The 21643-nt window shown below is 50.3% G+C and overlaps 1 protein-coding gene across 3 annotated transcripts in view; it reads left to right on the forward strand.

Annotated features, from left to right (window-relative positions):
* LATS1 (large tumor suppressor kinase 1) overlaps nt 1-21643 on the forward strand; it is a 114793-nt gene that overhangs the window by 18000 nt on the left and 75150 nt on the right. For 2 of the 3 annotated variants that reach the window (XM_033937266.1, XM_033937265.1), the window contains exon 4: nt 9294-10804. In XM_033937266.1, coding sequence (XP_033793157.1) covers nt 9294-10804 — 1511 coding nt within the window. The remainder of the gene's footprint in view (nt 1-9293; nt 10805-21643) is intronic. The other variant, XM_033937267.1, reaches the window with a different exon arrangement.

Here is a 21643-nt window from a genome sequence, read left to right on the forward strand (position 1 = left end):
AGATGCCACACCTGGGAAAAGGAAGTAAGTAGAGGAGATGCCAGATAATGGAGGCGGCGATGGAAGGAGAGCATAAAGATGCCAAGGCAAGGGGGGAGAGAAGGGAAACTAAGGAGACAAATGCCAGACTAGAGGGAAAGGAAGGAGAGGAGGTGCCAGAGCATGGAGGGAGAGGGAGAGATAGGAGAGGAGAGAGATGCCAGAGCATAGGGGAGAGGGTGAAGACAAAAAAATGGAGAGGGGGTGAAGCTGAAATGAATATGTACAAAGGAGAGAAACTGCATAGGATATACAGCTTATTTGAAGTAACATAGAAAGAGGGAAGATGGCATATGGAAGAGAGAGAAGGCAGATACTGGATGGAAAGGGCAGAGAGGGTGGACAGTAGATGGAAGGGATAGAGAGAGACAATAGAGGCTGGGTGGAAGGGGCAAAGAGAGAGGGCAGATGTGGCATGGAAGGGAGAAAGGACAAACGCTGAATAGAAAGAAGAGAGCGAAGAGAAGATGATTAAAGCAGAAACGGCAAAATGTAGAAAGAAAATTTTGTTGCTTTATGTAGAATCAAGTACAATTGTAACTGTATTGATAAAAGTTTATAAATAGGAAATGGAAATAAGGCAATTTTTTGGACTAAACCCCTTATCCCAGGACAAGCAGGCATGATATTCTCACATGTGGGTGACGTCATCTACGGAGCCCCGATGCGGAAGCATTTTCAAGCAAACTTGATTGAAGATTTAAGTTTGCTCTGCTGCTCCACGCATGCGTGCCTTCCTGCTCCACTAGGGGCGCATCCCCTCGTGGTCTCCAGTTCAGAATTTTCCGCTGAGCCTAGAAGTCATGTTTTTTCAGGCTCTGCCCCAACTGCCTTCTAGCACCGCGATTTTTTCTTGTTTTTTTTCGATTTAGTTGCTGTGCGCACGTTTTTTCTTCTTTCAACTGTTCCTGCTTCGTTTTTCACCGACCCGGAGGCTTCCGGGTCCTCGTGGCCGCCTGGCTATTCGAGCCGCGGCCACTTTCGATTCTATGTCCCGGCCTTTGACCGGCTTTAAAAAGTGCTCCCGGTGCGAGCGGCTTCTTTCCATCACAGACCCGCATCGCCGGTGCATCCTCTGCCTGGGGACCGCTCATCCAACCGACTCCTGCCCCCAGTGCGCTACTTTCCAGAACCGGGCCCTCCGTCGAAGGAAAGCCCGCATGGCGGATCTTTTCGCCCCGGACCAACCCTCTACCTTGGCCTCGAGGTCAGCCCCGGCCTTGACCTCGGCCCCAAATACCTCGGCATCGCCTCGAGACTCGAACCCGAAGTCCTCGGGGCAACAGAAAACCTCGACTCCGGGTAAGTCCCCTCTTTCCTCTTCAGGTTCTGTACCAGCGAAGAAACCAGCCTCGGGGACGCCGGCGACGCATGGCGGAAGTCCCATGCTTACAGCCCCGGCGAAGCCCTCCAAGCCTTCGGGCCGTGCCTCCCCCACACGGGAATATTCTGATATGAGGTCGCCCCCGGTGGAGTGCACCGAGGCAGTGGACATGCCTTCGATGCTGTCCGTGCCCGTCTTCCAGGACCTACTCCGAGCGATGATCTCGTCGGAGCTGTCCGCTGCAATGGCCCAATTACAACCGGCCTCGACCTCGACCCCGCATGTGCCAGACCAGCCTGAGCCTCGCGTCGAGCTACCTCGAAGAAAAGCGCGCAAGCTTCACCGCATTCCATCCTCCTCGGACTCCTCACCGAGGCACCCGAGGCGCTCCCCCTCCACAGACCGCCACGGTGCAAAGCGTCGTGCTAAAACGACAGAAACCTCGAACCGCCGTACCTCCAAGAAGGCCCGGGGTTCCCCCACTCTACGAGGCCGTTCTCCTACACCTCGTACGGGACCACTAAGGGTGGCTGAGTTATCACTCTCCAACCCGCGCATCCTCCGAACTCCCCCTCGGACCGGGACCCCGACCCAAGGTTGCAGGTATTCACCGAGGGAGTCCGGGTCGAGGTCACTGATTCGACATCGATCGGTACCCCGAACCCCGACATCGTCTCCGAGGGGCTCCTCGAGACGTCGGAGATCTACGACCCCGGAACACTTTCACAGTACTTCCCCGGTCTCAGAGCGTGGATCGGAGCAGGAACCTCGATACTCGAGGGAAGCCTCCCCATCCTTCTCCACCCGATGGAGGTCTCGTTCACCGACCCCGCACGGGGCCCCGGGAACATCCCGCCCATCCTTCACTCGCTTTGTCCAGGACATGAGCCACGCTTTGGACTTAGACCTCCAGTCCGACTCCAGATACTCTAAGGAGTACCTAGCGGAGCTGGATATGCCATCACTGCCCAGAGAGTCCCTTCGCTTACCAACTAACCCGGTACTCCAACAGGCCTTCTTCAGGAACCTGGAGACCCCCTACATGGTCACAGCCGTAAACTCCAAAATGGAGGCCAAGTACCGCACAGTACCCTACCCGGGATTCGAACAACCACAGCTCTCCCACCAGTCGCTGCTAGTAGAATCCTCCTTGAAAAAGGCTCACCCATCCCGGGTCTCAGCAGCGGTCCCCCCAGGCCGAGAAGGCCGAACCCTGGACAAGTTCGGCAGGAGACTATATCAAAATGCAATGATGGCCTCTAGAGTGCAAAGCTACACTTTTACCTTCACATCCTACCTCAAACACCTCATTGGACTATTGAGAGCCTTTGAGACTGACCTACCGGCCTCCCGGCAAGGAGCGTTTGGCCTGCTTTTAGAGTCCCTCTCTAACCTGCGCCTCCATCTATTCCACGCGGCCTACGATGGCTTCGAACTCTCCTCCAGAGAGGCAGCCTTTGCTATCGCCATGCGCCGACTAGCTTGGCTGCGCCTGGTCGACATGGACCCCAACTTGCAGGACCGGTTGGCTAACCTCCCCTGCATGGGAAAAGAACTGTTTGATGACACTATCGAGGCGGCTACAAAACGCCTCTCCGAACACGAACGCTCGTTCGCCTCCCTCGTCCGGCAAAAGCCTAAACCGACCGCGTCCAGGCCGTTCAGGGCCCCTCCGCGCCGATACCCACAAAACTCCACTCCTGTCTTCTCGCGGCCTCCACCCAGGCGCCCGCAGGCCCACCATCAGGCTCTACCCAAGTCCCAACCGCCTGCGACTACCAAACCATCCCCGTCCTTTTGACGGGATACGCGGAAGGGGGCGGGCCCCCTCCGCCATAGTCCCAGGCCTCCTTCCCATCGGGGGTTGCCTCAAAGCCTTTTACCCTCGCTGGGAACAAGTCACGTCGGACGCATGGGTCCTTGGCGTGATCTCATCAGGATACTCTCAACTTTCGGGCCATTCCTCCAGACAACCCTCCAAGGAATTGCCCTCCCAAACGGACGCAGCTACCCCTGCTCCTCTCCGAAGCTCGAGACCTGCTTCGCCTGAGAGCAGTGGAGGAGGTTCCCCCCGACCAACGGGGAAAGGGCTTCTACTCCCGTTACTTCCTGGTACCGAAAAAAACGGGAGACCTACGCCCAATACTAGACTTGAGACGCCTCAACAAATTTCTGGTACGGGAAAAATTTCGGATGCTTTCCCTACCGACCCTCTACCCCCTGATCGACGAGGGCGACTGGCTCTGCTCCCTCGATCTGAAGGAGGCGTACACACATGTCCCAGTGCACCCCGCTCACCGCAAGTTCTTGCGTTTTCAGGTAGGGGACTGGTACCTACAATACCGTGTCCTCCCCTTCGGCCTAGCATCGTCACCTCGAGTCTTCACCAAGTGCCTCGTGGTGGTCGCAGCTACCTTACGCTCCCAGGACCTTCAGGTATTCCCTTACCTGGACGACTGGCTGATCAAAGCCCCGTCCAGGGAAGGGGTTATCTCAGCGACCCAACAGACTATTATCTACCTACAGAGTCTGGGGTTCGAAATAAACTTCCCAAAATCCCAACTACGCCCCTCGCAGTCCCTACAGTTCATCGGGGCCACGCTGAACACGGTTCGCCTCCGTTCCTTCCTCCCCCCTCCGCGACTAGAGGCGTTAGTAAGTCTGAGTCGAAGGATCTCCCTGCTGACCTCGGTATCAGCTCGACAGATGATGACTCTCCTGGGCCACATGGCCTCCACCGTCCATGTCACACCCTTCGCCCGCCTCCATCTGAGAATCCCTCAATGGACCCTGGCCTCTCAATAGCATCAAGACCGGGACCCGATCGACCGTCCCGTGACAGTGACTCCTTCATTGCAACGATCGCTCAGCTGGTGGGCCGACTCTTCAAATCTTTCCAAAGGTTTTCTCTTCCTCGCCCCACCCCACAGCAAGGTACTCACCACGGACTCGTCGGAGTACGCTTGGGGAGCCCATCTGGACGGCCTACGCACTCAAGGGATGTGGTCAGCAGAGGACCGTCGCTGCCACATCAACGTGCTAGAGCTTCGGGCCATCTATCTCGCAGCTGTAGCTTTTCAACATCTGCTCCACGACCGGGTGGTTCTCATCCGAACCGACAACCAGGTAGCGATGTACTACGTAAACAAACAAGGGGGGACAGGGTCTTGGTCCCTTTGTCGGGAAGCCCTGCGCCTCTGGAAATGGGCAATCTCCAACAACACCTTCCTTCAAGCGGTGTACATACAAGGAGAACAAAACTGTCTGGCGGACAGACTCAGCCGCCTCCTCCAGCCACACGAGTGGTCACTACACTCTCAGACCCTACGACGGGTGTTCGAACAGTGGGGGACGCCTCAAATAGATCTGTTCGCATCCCCTCACAACCACAAGCTGCCTCTCTTCTGCTCCCGGATACACTCCCCGGACCAACTCAAGGCCGACGCCTTCCTCCTCGACTGGGAGGGAAGGTTTCTGTACGCGTTTCCGCCGTTTCCTCTGATCCTGCGGACGCTGGTCCACCTGAAAATGGTGAAAGCAACCCTGATCCTGATTGCTCCTCGCTGGCCACACCAGCCTTGGTTTTCCCTTCTACTTCAACTCAGTGTCAGAGATCCACTGCCTCTGCCTCGGTTTCCCTCTCTACTATCACAGAGTCAGGGTTCGCTGTTACATCCCAATCTTCAATCTCTTCATCTGAATGCTTGGTTTCTTTCCCCCTGACTTCTCTCCCCGTGTCTCAATCAGTCAAGGAGATATTGGAGGCCTCTAGAAAGACCTCGACAAGAACCTGCTATTCTCAAAAGTGGACCAGATTCTCAGCCTGGTGCTCCTCTCACAGCCAGGACCCGGTGTCGGTCCCCGTCCCTCTGGTCCTTGACTATTTACTTCAATTATCTCACTCCGGCCTAAAGACCAACTCCATTCGAGTACATCTCAGTGCGATTGCGGCCTTTCATCAGCCCCTGGAAGGAAAAGCCCTCTCGCTCCACCCCTTAGTCTCTCGCTTCATGAAGGGTCTTCTGAATGTCCACCCTCCTCTCAAACCCCCTCCGGAGGTTTGGGACCTTAACGTGGTTCTGGCTCAACTAATGAAACCTCCATTTGAGCTCCATTTGAGCCCCTTCCTCACGTGGAAGGTGATTTTCCTGCTTGCACTCACTTCCGCCCGGCGAGTTAGTGAGCTACAGGCTCTGGTAGCGGACCCACCCTTCACTGTTTTCCATCATGACAAGGTGGTACTCCGCACACATCCAAAGTTCTTGCCTAAAGTAGTGTCTGATTTTCACCTCAATCAGTCCATCGTCTTGCCCGTGTTTTTTCCCAAGCCCCACTCTCACCCCGGAGAGGTGGCGCTTCACACTCTTGACTGTAAGAGAGCGTTGGCCTTTTACCTCCAACGCACTCAACCACACCGGAAAGTCCCACAATTGTTTTTGTCCTTCGACCCAAACCGGTTAGGCCACCCAGTTTCCAAGCGCACCTTGTCCAACTGGTTGGCCGATTGCATCACCTTTTGCTACGCTCAGGTTGGTCTCGCGCTGCAGGGTCGAGTAACGGGACACAAGGTCCGAGCGATGGCAGCCTCCGTAGCGTTCCTCAGGTCCTCAGGAAATCTGCAAGGCTGCCATGTGGTCTTCGGTTCATACTTTCACCTCCCACTACTGTCTGGACTCACTGTCCAGAAGCGATGGCCGGTTCGGCCAATCGGTATTGCGAAATCTATTTGCTTAAATTGCCAACTTCCCTCCATCCCTTTTCAGTTAGCTTGGAGGTCACCCACATGTGAGAATATCATGCCTGCTTGTCCTGGGATATAGCACAGTTACTTACTGTAACAGGTGTTATCCAGGGACAGCAGGCATATATTCTCACAACCCTGCCCACCTCCCCGAGGTTGGCTTCTTTGCTAGTTAAGTGAACTGGAGACCACGAGGGGATGCGCCCCCTAGTGGAGCAGGAAGGCACGCATGCGTGGAGCAGCAGAGCAAACTTAAATCTTCATTCAAGTTTGCTTGAAAATGCTTCCGCATCGGGGCTCCGTAGATGACGTCACCCACATGTGAGAATATATGCCTGCTGTCCCTGGATAACACCTGTTACGGTAAGTAACTGTGCTTTAGCTCTTTTGTAATCCGCCTAGAACTGCAAGGTACAGGCGGAATAGAAGTCACTAATGTAATGAATATTCTGTTTCAGGGGTCAAAGGAATAGAGACTGATACAGGGATAAATTTGTCCCGTGGGCTTCCCTGTTCCATTCCCACGAGTTCTGTCCCTGTCTCTATCACTTTCCTGCAAGCTCTGTCCTCAACTGCTCAAGCCTTGAACACATATAATTTTAAAGTGTTAGAGCAGGGGTGTCCAACCTGCGGCCCAGTGAAGTATTTTGTGTGGCCCTGGTCGAGGGCGATGCAGTGTTTTCCTCTGCTGCCCCTGGGTGTTTACCATCTTGCCGGCTCCCTCCTTTGTCTTGCTGCAGCATTTACACATTTGTGCAGCCCCAGAAACATTTTTTTCGGACAATGTGGCCCAGGGAAGCCAAAAGGTTGGACACCCCTGTGTTAGAGGCTTATACAGATGAGAACAGAGCTTGCATGGGTGGGGCAAGAACAGGGACAGAACTCACTGGGACAGGACAGGGATGCAGATAGATCCTGCGGGGATGGGGCCAAATTTGGCCCCCTGTCATTCTCTACCAAGGAGTACAAAGTGGCCAAAGCCCAAGTACCATTGAATTATAGTAATCTTAAGAGTCTCACAGCTGAGGAGCCAGGACAGCTGCAGTGTTCTCAGATCTCTCCTTTAGGGTCCCCTAGCCAAAGCAATATTGTGGGGACTGATAGTAAAGAAAGAAGCTTTTGCCTGTCCAGAAAGATTTGAAAGCTTCCTCTAATGCTGATGTGCAGTCACATGACCTAACTATATGATCAAACTGCTTCTATGAGAGAAAATTCAAACCACCTCACTTTTTTCAGGAGTATACATAAACCCTTTTAATGGTAAAAATAAATATTCTTGCAGTGAGCTTAATGTCATTCTGTGGGTAATACAGAAATAGAAATAAGTTGCTGGGCACGATGGACCTCAGGTCTGACCCAGCAGAGGCATTGCTTATATGCTTATGTGTAGTTCAAGTATCTACAGGTTTGGCATGTAAGCTGTGTTCTTATACTCTCTAACAGATAGCATCCAAGTACAAACCCCCACCCAGAACAATATAAGTATACACCAACCAAAACCAAGCTCCCAATCTCTCCTACCCCCACCCCCCAGAATCCACTCACATAGACAGCCATACACCACCACACACACCATACCAACAAACTAGGGTTAGTTCCCATAAACCAGACCAAGAAAGCCAAATTAGAACAAGTTCAGAACTAAATTGATTTGAGCCACTTTAAGGGAGGATATGTGGGGGGTGTCCTAATTTATTCCTCAAAATACACATTTTTGTGGATACCGTATTTTTCGCTCCATAAGACTCACTTTTTCCACCCCCAGAAAGGGAGTGGAAATTAGGGTGCGTCTTATGGAGCGAATACCCAAAGCGTGCGCCACCCATCCCCCCCTACCCCGTTACCTTATTCCAATGCGGCCGTCCTCCCTCGCTGGATGTGGTGCACAAGACAGGCCCTGGTCCTCTTCCTCCTCCCTGATACCTCCCCGCGCGTACTTTTTTTTTTTTAACTTCTGGACATGGCACTAGAGCGGCACACCAGGCTGGCTGCCTGATTCCCGCTGCTTCCTCCGACTGCCGGCTGACTCTTCTTTCGTTCTCTCGCATAGCGGCGCACCAGGTTGCCTGCCTGGTCCCGCGCCGCTTCCTGCGAGAACTCAGCCAACCTGGTGTGCTGCACTAAGTGAGGTGCCGCGTCCAGAAGTTAAAAAAAAAAAAAAAAAAAAAGGTACACGCGGGAGGCATCTGGGAGGAAGAAGAGGACCAGGTCCTGCCTGTCACCTGCCTGGATGGTGAGGAGGAAGAGGCCGGGGCCTGCCTGGGGGGTAGGAAGGGAGGAAAGAGAGGCTAGGACCTGCCTGCCTGCCCTGCTGAATTAAAAATAGGGAGCAGGGAGAAGCTGGGCCTGCCTGCCTGCAGAGAGGCCTAGAGGGGTGAAGCTTGCTTGCCTGCCTGGGAGGGGGGAGGCCTGCTTGCTTAGGGGGGGCTGCCTGGGAGGGGGATGCCTGCCTGAGAGTGGGGAGTACTGCCTGCCTTGGGGGCCTGCCTTGGAGGGGGGAGTACTGCCTGCATGCCTGGGGGGAGGCCTGCCTGAATGCCCTGTCCCTACCTGCCTGCCAGCTAGCTGCCTGCTTTGTCCCTGTCTGCCCTGTCCCGGCCTACCACTAGACCACCAGAGGGGGGATAGATTGCAGAGCTTGGCAAGGAGTGTGGGGTTGGGTGTAGAGCCTGGCAGGGAGAATTTGGTTCAGAATGTTTTTTTTTTCTTGTTTTCCTCTAAATCCGGGGTGCATCTTATGGTGAAGTGAGTCTTATGGAGCAAAAAATACGGTATCTTTTGTTTCATGAGTAAATCTTTTGTTGTTTACCTGCAATTACATCACTTTCTTTTCCAGAGATGGATAAAAAAAGATTTGACATTGATATGTGAACATTTCTTAAGAAAGAACTGAATATTTCATGGCGTGTCCAAATTTTTTCACATGACTATACATACATATCCGACTTAAGAACAGCTTTAAACACGTAACTCATTCTTAACCCGGGGACTGCCTGTACACAAAAAGAATTCTTATCGTTCTGTTGTATAGTATAATGTAACAATCTTGAGTTTTGTCAAGCCAACTGATTACTTGAACCTGTAATAGAGCATTGTTTTAATTTTTTTTTCTTTTTATGAGCTTGTTTTGATGGCAATTGCATTTACAGCAGTCATATCAGAACAATATTTCTGTTTTTGTTTTATAAGCAGGGAGCACACAACCATCAGTTAACCGCAGACAAAGCTGGAAAGGTTCGAAAGAATCCCTTGCTCCTCCTAGACATGGCCCGCCACTATCAGAAGGGTCAGTATTCCGTGCAGAAAGTCCAAACGCTCAAACAGAAATGGGACGCCCTCTATCAGGATCGGGAGTTGCAGCATTTACTCAGGCTCATCCTAGCAATGGGCAAAGAGTGAACCCACCTCCTCTTCCACAAGTAAGAAGTGTCACTCCCCCTCCTCCACCTACCAGAGGGCAGACTCCACCACCAAGGGGAACAACCCCACCACCTCCTTCCTGGGACTCAAATTCTCAGACCAAACGTTATTCAGGCAGCATGGAATACATGATATCCCGCATTTCTCCAGTTCCAACATGGCCAGATCCACCTACCATGACTCCTGGTGTGCAGGGGCAAAGGACAATCACTCCTGTACCTGTAGGCAGACAGCCAATCATCATGCAAAGCTCTACTAACAACAAATTTAGCTTCTCATCTGGAAGAGCCAGCTTGCAGAATGGCAGTAATGGGACAGATTTCATAGCTAATCAGAATGTTGTAGTCAGTAATTCAGTGAGTCGCCAGCCTCTGCCTACATACCATATGAACCCAACTAACAGGCAGAGCCCCACAGCTTTACAGATGCAAGCAGGAGGATCTGCTTCTACCTCCACATATACCAATGGCAACCTCCCCCAGGCCATGATGGTACCCAACCGAAACAGTCACAACATGGAACTGTATAATATTAATATGCCTGCAATGCCAACATCCTGGCCACAGACATCTGCTCTTCCTCAGTCAGCCTCTATGAGTGGACATGAGATGCCTGCTTGGCAGCCAAACATTCCTGTGAGGTCAAATTCTTTCAACAACCCTCTTGGATCATGGCAAAATCATAGTAATAATGCTCAGTCTTCAGCTACCACAGTGACTGCTATTACACCAGCTCCAATTCAGCAGCCAGTGAAAAGCATGCGAGTGCTCAAGCCAGAGCTCCAAACTGCTTTAGCACCTACACACCCTTCCTGGATGCCTCAGCCAGCTCAGGCTGTGCAGTCTGGACCATTCAGTGATGGGAACCCCACAAATATGACCATTATGTCGCCTGTGGCTGAGGCTCCAAATTATCAAGGTCCACCGCCACCTTATCCAAAGCACCTACTACAACAGAATCAAACTGTTCCTCAGTATGAATCAACAGTTAGAACTTGCAGAGAGGATCAGGCTAGTGGATCTTCAGTTCAAAGCAAAGAAGATGAGAATGAAAAGAATTACGAATGTATTGATGGCACAGATAAAGAAAAGAAAAAAATAACAACTTCACCCGTGCCTCTGAGGAGAAGCAAGAGAGATGAAGAACGGAGGGAGTCTCGCATTCAGAGCTACTCCCCACAAGCTTTCAAATTTTACATGGAGCAGCACGTTGAGAATATCCTAAAGTGTCACCATCAGCGACTGCATCGGAAGAAGCAACTAGAGAACGAAATGATGCGGGTAAGGCTCTTTTCTTCCTTTATTTTTAAACTATGCTTAATTTCCAGTTACACATATGATTTCATTTTTAACCATTCATATTTATAAACAAGACTGTTGTAGGTTTACTTTTTCTTTATTATCTTGTGTTTTGCTCATCAATATGTACAGAACTAGCCTAACTGGAAAATCAAAGTACTGTATGTTCATTCTTATCAATAGTGATTCTGGAATATTTTCTTGCTCTTATTGAAGATAAAGTGGGGACCTAGATGATCTGAAAATATAATTTACAGGTCAAAAATGGAATGTAAATCAGCAGTTTAGTATTTTACCCCTTATTCAATGGTCTTGCTTAAAATTTCATGAGAAAAAACTGAAACACAGTACTTTGCAGGTAAGTGAAATTTACATTGATGAAATTTACAAGTTATCTCAGGGCCAGCAGGCAGAATATTCTCACATGTGGGCGACATCATCCACAAAGCCCGATATGGACAGTGCTAAAGTGTACTGTCACTTTAATTTCTTTAGACGTCTCGAGACTGCCCAAATCGCACATGCATGTGTTCCTTCCCAGCCAACGTCAGCTCGTGGGATCATCAATTCTTAGTTTTCGGCGAAGCTAAGACGTATATTTTGGAGTCATTCCAAATGGGCTCTTTTTTCCTTTATAATGTCTTCCCGTTGTATTTTTCATTACTTCCTTTCATTTTTTTTCATAATTAATCCATTCTTTGTTTCGTTTGGGAATTTTTTTTGACTTTTTCAAATTTTTTCTCTCCAATGTTTTCAAGCCTTTGGCCCTCTATGAGCCTGTTTTCTGGCCAGGGGCATCGAACCATTTTCGGTCACAATTTTAATCCACCCTCGGAAAAAAAATTAACTCCTTTGATCTTGCATCAGTGGTTTTTCCTTCAATATCAAAGCCTTTTAGTGTAGTGAGGGCTCCCCCTATAAGAAGAAGGGAGCCAGGGCACGAGGTAAACCTCGGCAGCGTTTTTGTTTTGTTTCTTCTCTTTCAGGAGCGGAGAGGCAGAGGGGAAGGCAGGAGGAAACAGCCAGAGCAGGCTGTTAGACCGGGGTCGCGGCGAGAGTTAGCTCCGCCCACCCCCACCCGCGTCAGAGGTCACATCGGGCCAGGGCTCCCCCTATAAGAAGAAGGGAGCCAGGGCACGAGGTAAACCTCGGCAGCGTTTTTGTTTTGTTTCTTCTCTTTCAGGAGCGGAGAGGCAGAGGGGAAGGCAGGAGGAAACAGCCAGAGCAGGCTGTTAGACCGGGGTCGCGACGAGAGTTAGCTCCGCCCACCCCCACCCGCGTCAGAGGTCACATCGGGCCAGGGCTCCCCCTATAAGAAGAAGGGAGCCAACGGCGCCCAGCCGTTCGGCGCACGGCGAAGGCGAGCGGCAAAGGCGCTCGCCTTAGCGAGAGCGCCTTTGCGAAGGAGCCTTGAGAAGGAGCCCAGACAGTAGCAGCAGCAAAAATCTTTTTTTTCTCTCTCATTACTCTCTTCTCTCTCTACCCTTTCAGCTAGCTGCACGCCGGACACCACTCATACACACCGAGGAACCAAAGGAGCAGGGAAAAAGAAATGGAGGCTGCAGGAACCCAGCGGAGCTACCCAGTGTACTGCATCGAGTGTCATATGTATGACTACCTCCCCTCCGGGAGGCAAGCGTACATATGCGGTCGATGTCAGGAACTGGATAGCCTGAGGAAGGAGGTCGGGAGACTGCAGGCCAGGGTCCAGGAGCTGGAAGGACTGTGCACCTTAGAGGAACCATGCTGGACAACGGAGGATACCACCGGAGAGAGTCACGTCACGGAGCAAGTAAGAGAGCTCGAGAAATTCATCGAGGAGGCCTGCAGGATGGTGGCGGCTCAGGACAAACAGCACATCGAAATGGAACCAGCAATTGGACAGAATCCACCAGACGCCATGAGAGTAGGACCTTGCGGAGGAGCTGGACAGACTGAGGAGATAGTGACCCAACCGAACCCAGAGGAAATTCTAACGGATCGCGACACGGACCTGAGACCAGAGAGACAACCAAGGAAGGGGAAGTCTGCAATTGTAGTGGGAGACTCAATCCTGAGAGAAGTGGACAGTCACATAGCAGGAGGGAGAGAGGACCGACTAGTGACATGTCTCCCGGGGGCGAGAACGAAGGACGTCATTGACAGAATAGAGAGAATCCTGGACGGAGCTGAAACAGAGGAGACAGCGGTGATAATCCTCGTTGGAACCAACGACATCAGCAGGAGGAGCTACAACAGGACTACACTAACTGAGCAGTTCAGGATCCTGGGGAGGAAACTGAAGCTGAGGACAAGGAGGATAGCCTTCTCGGAGATCCTGCCAGTACCGAGGGCAGATGCTAAGAGACAGACCGAGCTGCAAGCAGTAAACGGATGGCTGAGGAGATGGTGCGAAGAGGAGGGTTTCCACTTTGTACGGAACTGGACAACTTTTTGGGGGAAGAACAAGCTCTACAGGAGGGACGGACTGCACCTGAGCACGGCTGGGACGAGGTTGCTGGCACGCAACGTCCAGAGCAGCATAGACTTGGCTTTAAACTGAGGAGAAGGGGAAAGCCGACAGTCGACCTGACCTCGACACATCGGACCAAAGTATCAAACAAGGATACTGAACCAGAAATTTCTAAAAGAGGGCTCGGGACTGAGAGGGAACTTTTGGGAAAAGGACACAAGGACGCAATGCAGGTAGCCAATGCACAAACGAACCTAGCAAGCAGAATTAAGAGAGAGCAACAGGAGCCAGAGGGACATCCAAACATGGGGGAGCAGGCTGAGGACAACATAGACGCACCGCAGGATGGGGATGAACACAACAAAGCTCCGGGGCTGGCAACCCATGAGGAGGTTGGCAGGGGCACCAAACCACGAGGAAAACCAGCGGAAAAGGCAAACAACCAGGACTTAAATTGCCTATACACTAATGCTAGGAGCCTAAGAGCCAAAATGGGAGAACTAGAAGTCATAGCCAGTACAAAGGACCTGGACATAATAGGAGTCACAGAAACGTGGTGGACTGACGACAACAAATGGGATGTGGCCATACCAGGGTACAAACTCTACAGGAGGGACAGGACACACAAGAAGGGTGGTGGAATAGCGCTTTATATAAAGGACTCCATACCTTCAACCAGGATAGAAACAACAGTAAGGGCGGACGACTTGGAATCACTATGGATTAAGCTACCTGGAGGAGCTGGAGCAGACATAAAATTGGGCCTGTACTATCGCCCACCTGGACAAACGGAAGCACTCGACCAGGACCTGGAGGCTGAGCTGAGGCAGATATGCAAAAGCGGAAGCGTGATGGTGATGGGAGACTTCAACTACCCTGGGATAGACTGGAGTATTGGACACTCAAACTGCACAAGGGAGACCAAATTCCTGGAAACCACGAGGGACTGTTTCATGGAACAGCTGGTCACGGAACCAACACGGGGGGATGCAACTCTCGACCTAATCCTCAATGGACTAGGGGGACCTGCAAAGGAGGTGGCGGTGCTAGAACCCCTAGGAAACAGCGATCACAACATGATCCAGTGCAAGCTGGAAATTGGACCATCAAAGGTGAAAAGATCCACAGCGACAGCACTCAACTTCAAAAAAGGGAATTATGATGGCATGAGGAAACTGGTGGGAAAGAAACTCAATGGTAGCGAAAGGAAGATGGAGTCTGTAGAAAAAGCCTGGTCCCGACTCAAGGGCACGGTGCAAGAGGCACAGAACCTGTACATCCCCAGATTCAGGAAGGGGTGCAAAAAAAACCGGACAAAAAACCCAGCGTGGATAACAACTGCAGTGAAAAAGGCGATAAGTGACAAGAAAGCATCGTTCAAAAAATGGAAAAAGGACCAAACAAAGGACAACCAAAAGGAACACAAAGAACACCAAAGGAAGTGTCACCGTGTGGTTAAAAAAGCTAAAAGGGAATATGAAGAGAGACTGGCGGGGGAAGCAACAAACTTCAAATCGTTCTTCAGATATGTGAAGGGGAAGCAACCGGCAAGGGAAGAAGTGGGGCCATTGGATGATGGAGACAAAAAAGGAGTGGTAAAAGAGGAAAAAGAGATAGCAGACAGGTTAAATAAGTTCTTCACGTCAGTCTTCACGAGAGAGGATACATCCAATATTCCGGAACCGGAGGACATCGTAAATGGGGATCGGGATGAAAAGCTGGTCCAACTAGAGGTAAGCCAAGAGGATGTCCTCAGGCAGATAGACAGACTAAAGAGCGACAAATCGCCAGGTCCGGACGGCATTCACCCAAGGGTACTCAAGGAACTAAGGAACGTAATAGCAGAGCCACTTCGCCAAATATGTAACATATCCTTAAAAACTGGAGAGATCCCGGAGGATTGGAAAATTGCAAATGTCACACCCATCTTCAAGAAGGGTTCAAGGGGGGACCCGGGGAACTACAGGCCGGTGAGCTTGACCTCGGTCCCGGGAAAAATGATGGAAGCACTGATTAAGGACAGTATCTGTGAACACATAGAAAACAATGGACAGCTAAAGTCGAGCCAGCACGGCTTCTGCAAGGGTAGGTCATGCCTCACAAACTTATTGTACTTCTTTGAGGGGGTAAACAGACAGGTGGATAAAGGGGAATCCATTGACATCATTTACCTTGACTTTCAAAAAGCCTTTGACAAGGTACCGCACGAAAGACTGCTTAAAAAGCTGTGGAGACACGGGGTGCAAGGGGAGGTCCACCGATGGATCAAAAACTGGCTGGCAGACAGGAAACAGAGGGTTGGAGTGAAGGGCCATTACTCAGACTGGCATGGGGTCACGAGCGGAGTTCCGCAGGGGTCGGTGCTGGGACCGCTCCTGTTCAATATATTTATTAATGACCTGGAGGCGGGAACAAATTGCGAAGTTATTAAATTTGCGGATGACACCAAACTCTACCGCAGGGTTGAAACCATGGAAGACTGCGAAGATCTGCAAAGGGACCTAACGACGCTAGAAGAATGGGCCAAAAAATGGCAAATGAACTTTAATGTAGGGAAATGCAAGGTCATGCATGTAGGGAAAAAGAACCCGATGTTCAGCTACAAAATGGGAGGGTCATTGCTAGGGGTAAGTAACCTTGAAAGAGACCTGGGAGTGATGGTGGACACGTCTTTAAAGGCGTCGGCACAGTGCGCCACAGCCTCAAGAAAAGCAAACAAAATGTTGGGTATCATTAAGAAGGGTATCACGACCAGGACAAAGGAGGTCATCCTGCCACTGTATCGTTCAATGGTGCGACCGCATCTGGAGTACTGTGTCCAATATTGGTCGCCGTACCTCAAAAAGGACATGGCGGTACTTGAGGGAGTCCAGAGAAGAGCAACTAAACTGATAAGAGGTATGGAAAACCTCTCATATACTGACAGACTGAAAAAGCTGGGGCTGTTCTCCCTGGAAAAGCGGAGACTTAGAGGAGACATGATAGAAACCTTCAAGATCCTGAAGGGTATAGAAAAGGTAGACAGGGACAGATTTTTCAGATTACGGGGAACCACAAGTACAAGGGGGCACTCGGAAAAATTAAAAGGAGACAGGTTTAAAACAAATGCCAGAAAGTTCTTTTTCACCCAGAGGGTGGTGGACACATGGAACGCGCTTCCGGAGGCTGTGATAGGCCGGAGCACGTTACAAGGCTTCAAAGAAGGTTTGGATAGGTTCCTAGAGGATAAAGGAATTGAGGGGTACAGATAAGAGTAGCGGTAGGTTATAGGGATAGTCTGGGACCATTGCTCAGGCAATGGGCCTGATGGGCCGCCGCGGGAGCGGACCGCTGGGCGAGATGGACCTCTGGTCTGCCTCAGCGGAGGCAACTTCTTATGTTCTTATGTTCTTAGTGTTCTTCAACCTTTTTACACCTATGGACCAGCAGAAATAAAATAATTATTTTGTGGACCGGCATCGGTCCATGGATCAGCAGTTGAAGAACACTGGGCTAAGTCGTGAGCCAGATCCCGCCCATCTCTACCCAATCTCCACCCCAGACCCCATCTCCATAATAGTATTAATTGTAACACTATTTTTTCCATTCATTTTTCATAGATACACACAATATAATCTTATTAACAACACATAATGGTTAACCACAAAATTAAACTACACAAAGCACACTGACAGCAGATGTAAATTCTCAAAATTGACATAATTCAATCACTAAATTCAAAAATAAAATCATTCCCCCCTACCTTTTGTTGTCACCGTCCCTCCATGCTATGCCTTGCCTTCTGGCCTGCTCCCGCCTGGCCATTTTATGCCGCCCCCGGTGTTATCTTCAGATCGGCTCCTTCTTCCTCACTGATGTAGTGCACAAAGCCATGGGCAGTGGCTCCTTGCGCATCCCGCGCCTTATCTGGAAGCCAAAGATTCCGGTCCAGGTGCAGGACGCGTGTAGGAGCCACTGCCCATGGCTTTGTGCACTGAATCAGTGAGGAAGAGGGAACTGGCTCAAAGATAACGCCGCATTGACCACACTGTGAACTGGCGGTTGAAGAACACTGTTTTGGGCCTGATGCACATGCCGGACCTGTGGACCGGCAGGAAATTTCTGTGGACTGGCACTGGTCCATGGACCGGTGGTTGAAGAACACTGTTCTAGTGGCTTCAAGAGGTGTTCTCTGCAACTGGGCCATATCAGTCAATGATCCACACAATTGACTCTTGCTCTTGCTGCTCAAAACTCCAAAAACACACTTTGAAAGCTCAGTGTCTACAACAGGGAAAAGTTATTTGGGACTCAAGATCCATCAACAATGTCCGCCACTTCTGATGTGAATAAAACAGCGTCGACATCAACACCGCTATCTGGGCCTTACTCAACGTCGGCTTCCTCACTACCAGCATTAGCACCATCTGCTAAACAGGGTAAGAAGCATTATCATGCCTCACCTTCTCACATATGTTGCTGGCATCACCTGTATCAAGCAGTCTCGCTCCCCATCTTTGCAGGTTGTCTCCTCAGAGACATACTTCCACATCGAGGTCACAAACACCTTGACACACTGCAACACTGACTGTACCAATGACATCCTCAGTACCAGAACATTCCTTCCATGATCAACTTTGCGAGCTTCTTCATAAAGAGCGGCCATTCTTCAAAAGCAATCGACACCAGCTGCTACACCAACTCCGGTACTGGCCTAGCTCAATCAATGCTCTATGAGGCATCGTGGTACCAAGTCAAGGTCTCTTTTTCTGCACAAATCCAGATCCTGGTGCTGGAACACCTCCTTCTCTTTGATGTCAGATTGTCATCAGAGGGTAGATAGGAGTCCTCCTTGACGCTTTCATTGGCACCATAGCCAACATGCCTTATAGCAATGGTCTCAAACTCAAACCCTTTTCAGGGTCACATTTTGGATTTGTAGATACTTGGAGGGCCTCAGAAAAAAATAGTTAATGTCTTATTAAAGAAATGACAATTTTGCATGAGGTAAAAACTCTTATAGTTTATAAATCTTTCCTTTTGGCTAAGTCTTAATAATAATGTAATTTATAGCTAAAGAGACATGATCAAGAAACTGTTTTATTTTACTTTTGTGATTATGATAAACATATTGAGGGCCTCAAAATAGTACCGGGCGGGCCGCGAGTTTGAGACCACTGCCTTATAGTGTCGTCATTCATCTCATCAGAGATCATCTCATTTCCAGGTATTGAGGAATTTGGCTCGGATTTCTCCACTCAAGGTTTCTCTGACCCAGACTTGTCTGCAAAACACGAGAGAAGCATTTTCACGAATTGTCAGACCACAGGAGAAGGCGGTGAAGATGACCAGTGGGGCTAGGATGATTTAGGGTTGTTTAGAAATAAAATTATCCTAGCACCACTGATCATCTTCACTGTTTTCTCTTGTGGCCAGACATGTCTGCTCTGAAATCATATGGGCTCTCTTCAGATCCGTCTCCTTCTGTGCCTGGGTGTAGATCACCACCAGAGAGCTGTCTTTCACCAAATTCATTAGACAAATGGGTCAAGCTCTTCCTGTCAGAATGGAGTCTTGAGTTCGAACCCAGAGTTGAATTTTCAATGATTTGGATTTTTCACGAATCCATAAACACTGCTTAAAGCTCTCATTTCATAATCTAATTTGAGAAGCCATGCTTAAAAACTGGAAGACTCCTCTACTTATTCCAGTAGCTCCAAGAAAGTTAGATTCCCTTTATAGGGTACATTCCTTCCTGGATTCAACAAAACTTGATTGCAACATCAGTCTCTTTTGGTGGAATCAGCTTTAAAGAAATCATCTAGTTCTAGAACATATGCTAGCACTCCACCAGGTAGAAAAGGTCATACATTGAACAGGTTTGGCCGTAGGCTCATCAGCTACATCCTCAGTTATAACTTTTATATGACCCACATCAAACAGCTGGTACAGCATTTTTCTCACTTTCAACAGGTCGTCCTTGGGGACCAACTTGCTGATTTTCAACAAACTACGCATGATAATAATAATAATAACAACAACTTTATTCTTCTACTAGTCTTTAAGCCCGTTACATTAACGGGTGCTAGAAAGCAGCCCCCTTTCCCTCTCCCCCTCCAGTTCCTCCCTGTCTCTCCGTAGCCCCCCTTCTGTCTTCCCCCCCTAAGCAAAATGATCTGCCTCCCAGCACACCCCTCCCCCCCCGAAGCAGCTCCCTTTCCCTCTACCCTGCCAATTCCTCCCTGACAGTGTCTCCGTGGTCCCCCTTCTGTCTCCCCTCCCAAGCAAAGCTGTCTGCCTCCCAGCACACCCCTCCCCCAAAGCAGACCCCTTTCCCTCTGGCCCTCCAGTTCCTCCCTGACTGTCTCTCCGTGGCCCCCCATTTTTTCTCCCCCCCAAGCAAAGCTATCTACCTCCCAGCACACCCCTCCCCCAAAGCAGACCCCTTTCCCTCTGGCCCTCCAGTTCCTCCCTGACTGTGTCTCCGTGGCCCCCCCTTCTGTCTCCCCCCCAAGCAAAGCTGTCTGCCTCCAAGCACACCCCTCCCCCAAAGCAGGCCCCTTTCCCTCTCCCGCTCCAGTTCCTCCCTGTCTCTCTGTGGTCCCCCTTCTGTCTCCCCCCCAAGCAAAGCTGTCTGCCTCCAAGCACAGCCCTTCCCCAAAGCAGGCCCCTTTCCCTCTCCAGCTCCAGTTCCTCCCTGTCTCTCCGTGGCCCCCCTTCTGTCTCCCCCCCAAGCAAAGCTGTGTGCCTCCAAGCACACCCTTACCCCAAAGCAGGCCCCTTTCCCTCTTCCTTCTTCCCAGTTCCTCCCTGTCTCTTCGTGGCCCACGCGATTTTCTCTTCTCGCGGTCTGGCCAGCTCCCCTAGTCCCTTGCCACCGCCGCCACCCCCTTCCTTTCCCGCGGTCGACAAACCTCTTGCCTCCAGCAGCCGCCGCAGCACTGTAAACACGTTGCTTCGCGGCCTCTACTGCCCCGATTTGCTCTTCCATGTCCCTGATGACGTCATCAGAGAAACGGAAGAGCAAATGAAGGCAGTAGAGGCCGCGAAGCAGCGTGTTTACAGTGCTGCAGCGGCTGCTGGAGGCAAGAGGTTTGTCGACCGCGGGTAGGGAAGGGAAGGGGGTGGCGGCGGCGGCAAAGGACTAAGGTAGCCGGCCAGACCGCGAGAAGGGTAGGCTGAGAGGAACCCGGGACCGTGGCAGAGGCTCGTTGCACAGTGTAAATACAGTTGCTCAATGTGAGGCTTCCTTCGCTCTTCCGGGTCTGCATTCCGACTCCTCAACGCACCAGCCTGAGCCGGCATAGGCGGTTGAGGGTGGAAGGTTGTGGTCGGAGTTGCTAGGCTGCAGCGGATGTGTGAGTTGCGAGTGTGGGGCCTGCAGCGGCGCGAGGTGGAGACGGAGAGCAGGCTGTGGTGACGTTGTAGGCGCGCATGCGCACTCGTATTTTCCCGACGGACCAGGGAACACGTTTTTTTAGTGCGCATGCGCAGCCTATCATTTTATTATATTAGATACCGCCATAGTCGAGAGACTTCTAGGCGGTTCACATTCGAAGAAGGCTGGACAATCAGCGAATTACAGGAGGCAAGAAGTGAGGGTCGCATAAGAAATAGATAGAGGATATAAAATTACATCGTGAAAGATAGAGAATATAGCCTTGAGAGTGGAGAGGCTTCTGTTTAGGAGATGAATTTGTCAAACAGAGCAGTTTTAATTGATTTTCGGAATGTGCCGTAGGTTAGACTGGCTCTATTTTTGTAGTTATTCAGCCAGGCTTGCTGTCTGCCTGCTAGGAACTTTAAGGTCCTGTCCAAAAAGGATTTGTATTTGCAGCCTGTGATCTTTGGGTACGAAAAGATGTTTCAGTTTCTGGTTGGTCTTGGGGGGTTGTGTAATATGAAGTGAGGTTGTAGGTAGGAAGGTGCAAGACCCCAGGCCTGCTTGAAACAAATACAGGCAAATTTGAACAGAATTCGCACCTCCATTGGTAACCAGTGTAACTTTTTGTAATAAGGGCTAATGTGATCGTTTTTTCTCAGTCTGATGATTAGACGGACTGCCATATTTTGCACTATTCTTAATTTTTGTACTGTTATTTTTGGGATACCTAGATAAACAATGTTGCAGTAATCCAGTGTTGATAGGATCAGAGACTGCACCAGTAGTCTAAAGGACGTGGCGTCGAAGTATTTTTTTTTTTTTTTTTCAAATAATTGTTATTAGCAAATGCAATACAGAGTGTACAGAAATCCAACAGTACAAGGACACAAGGTCCAAAAATACGGAAATACAAAACCGAACAATAAAATGAACTAGCAATCTGCAAATTTTTGCATATAAAGAGGAAGAGCAACCCCTCCAGTCATACTACATGTGCACAAACTAC

The sequence above is a fragment of the Geotrypetes seraphini genome, chromosome 3, assembly GCF_902459505.1.
Source record: "Geotrypetes seraphini chromosome 3, aGeoSer1.1, whole genome shotgun sequence".
NCBI lineage: Eukaryota > Metazoa > Chordata > Amphibia > Gymnophiona > Dermophiidae > Geotrypetes > Geotrypetes seraphini.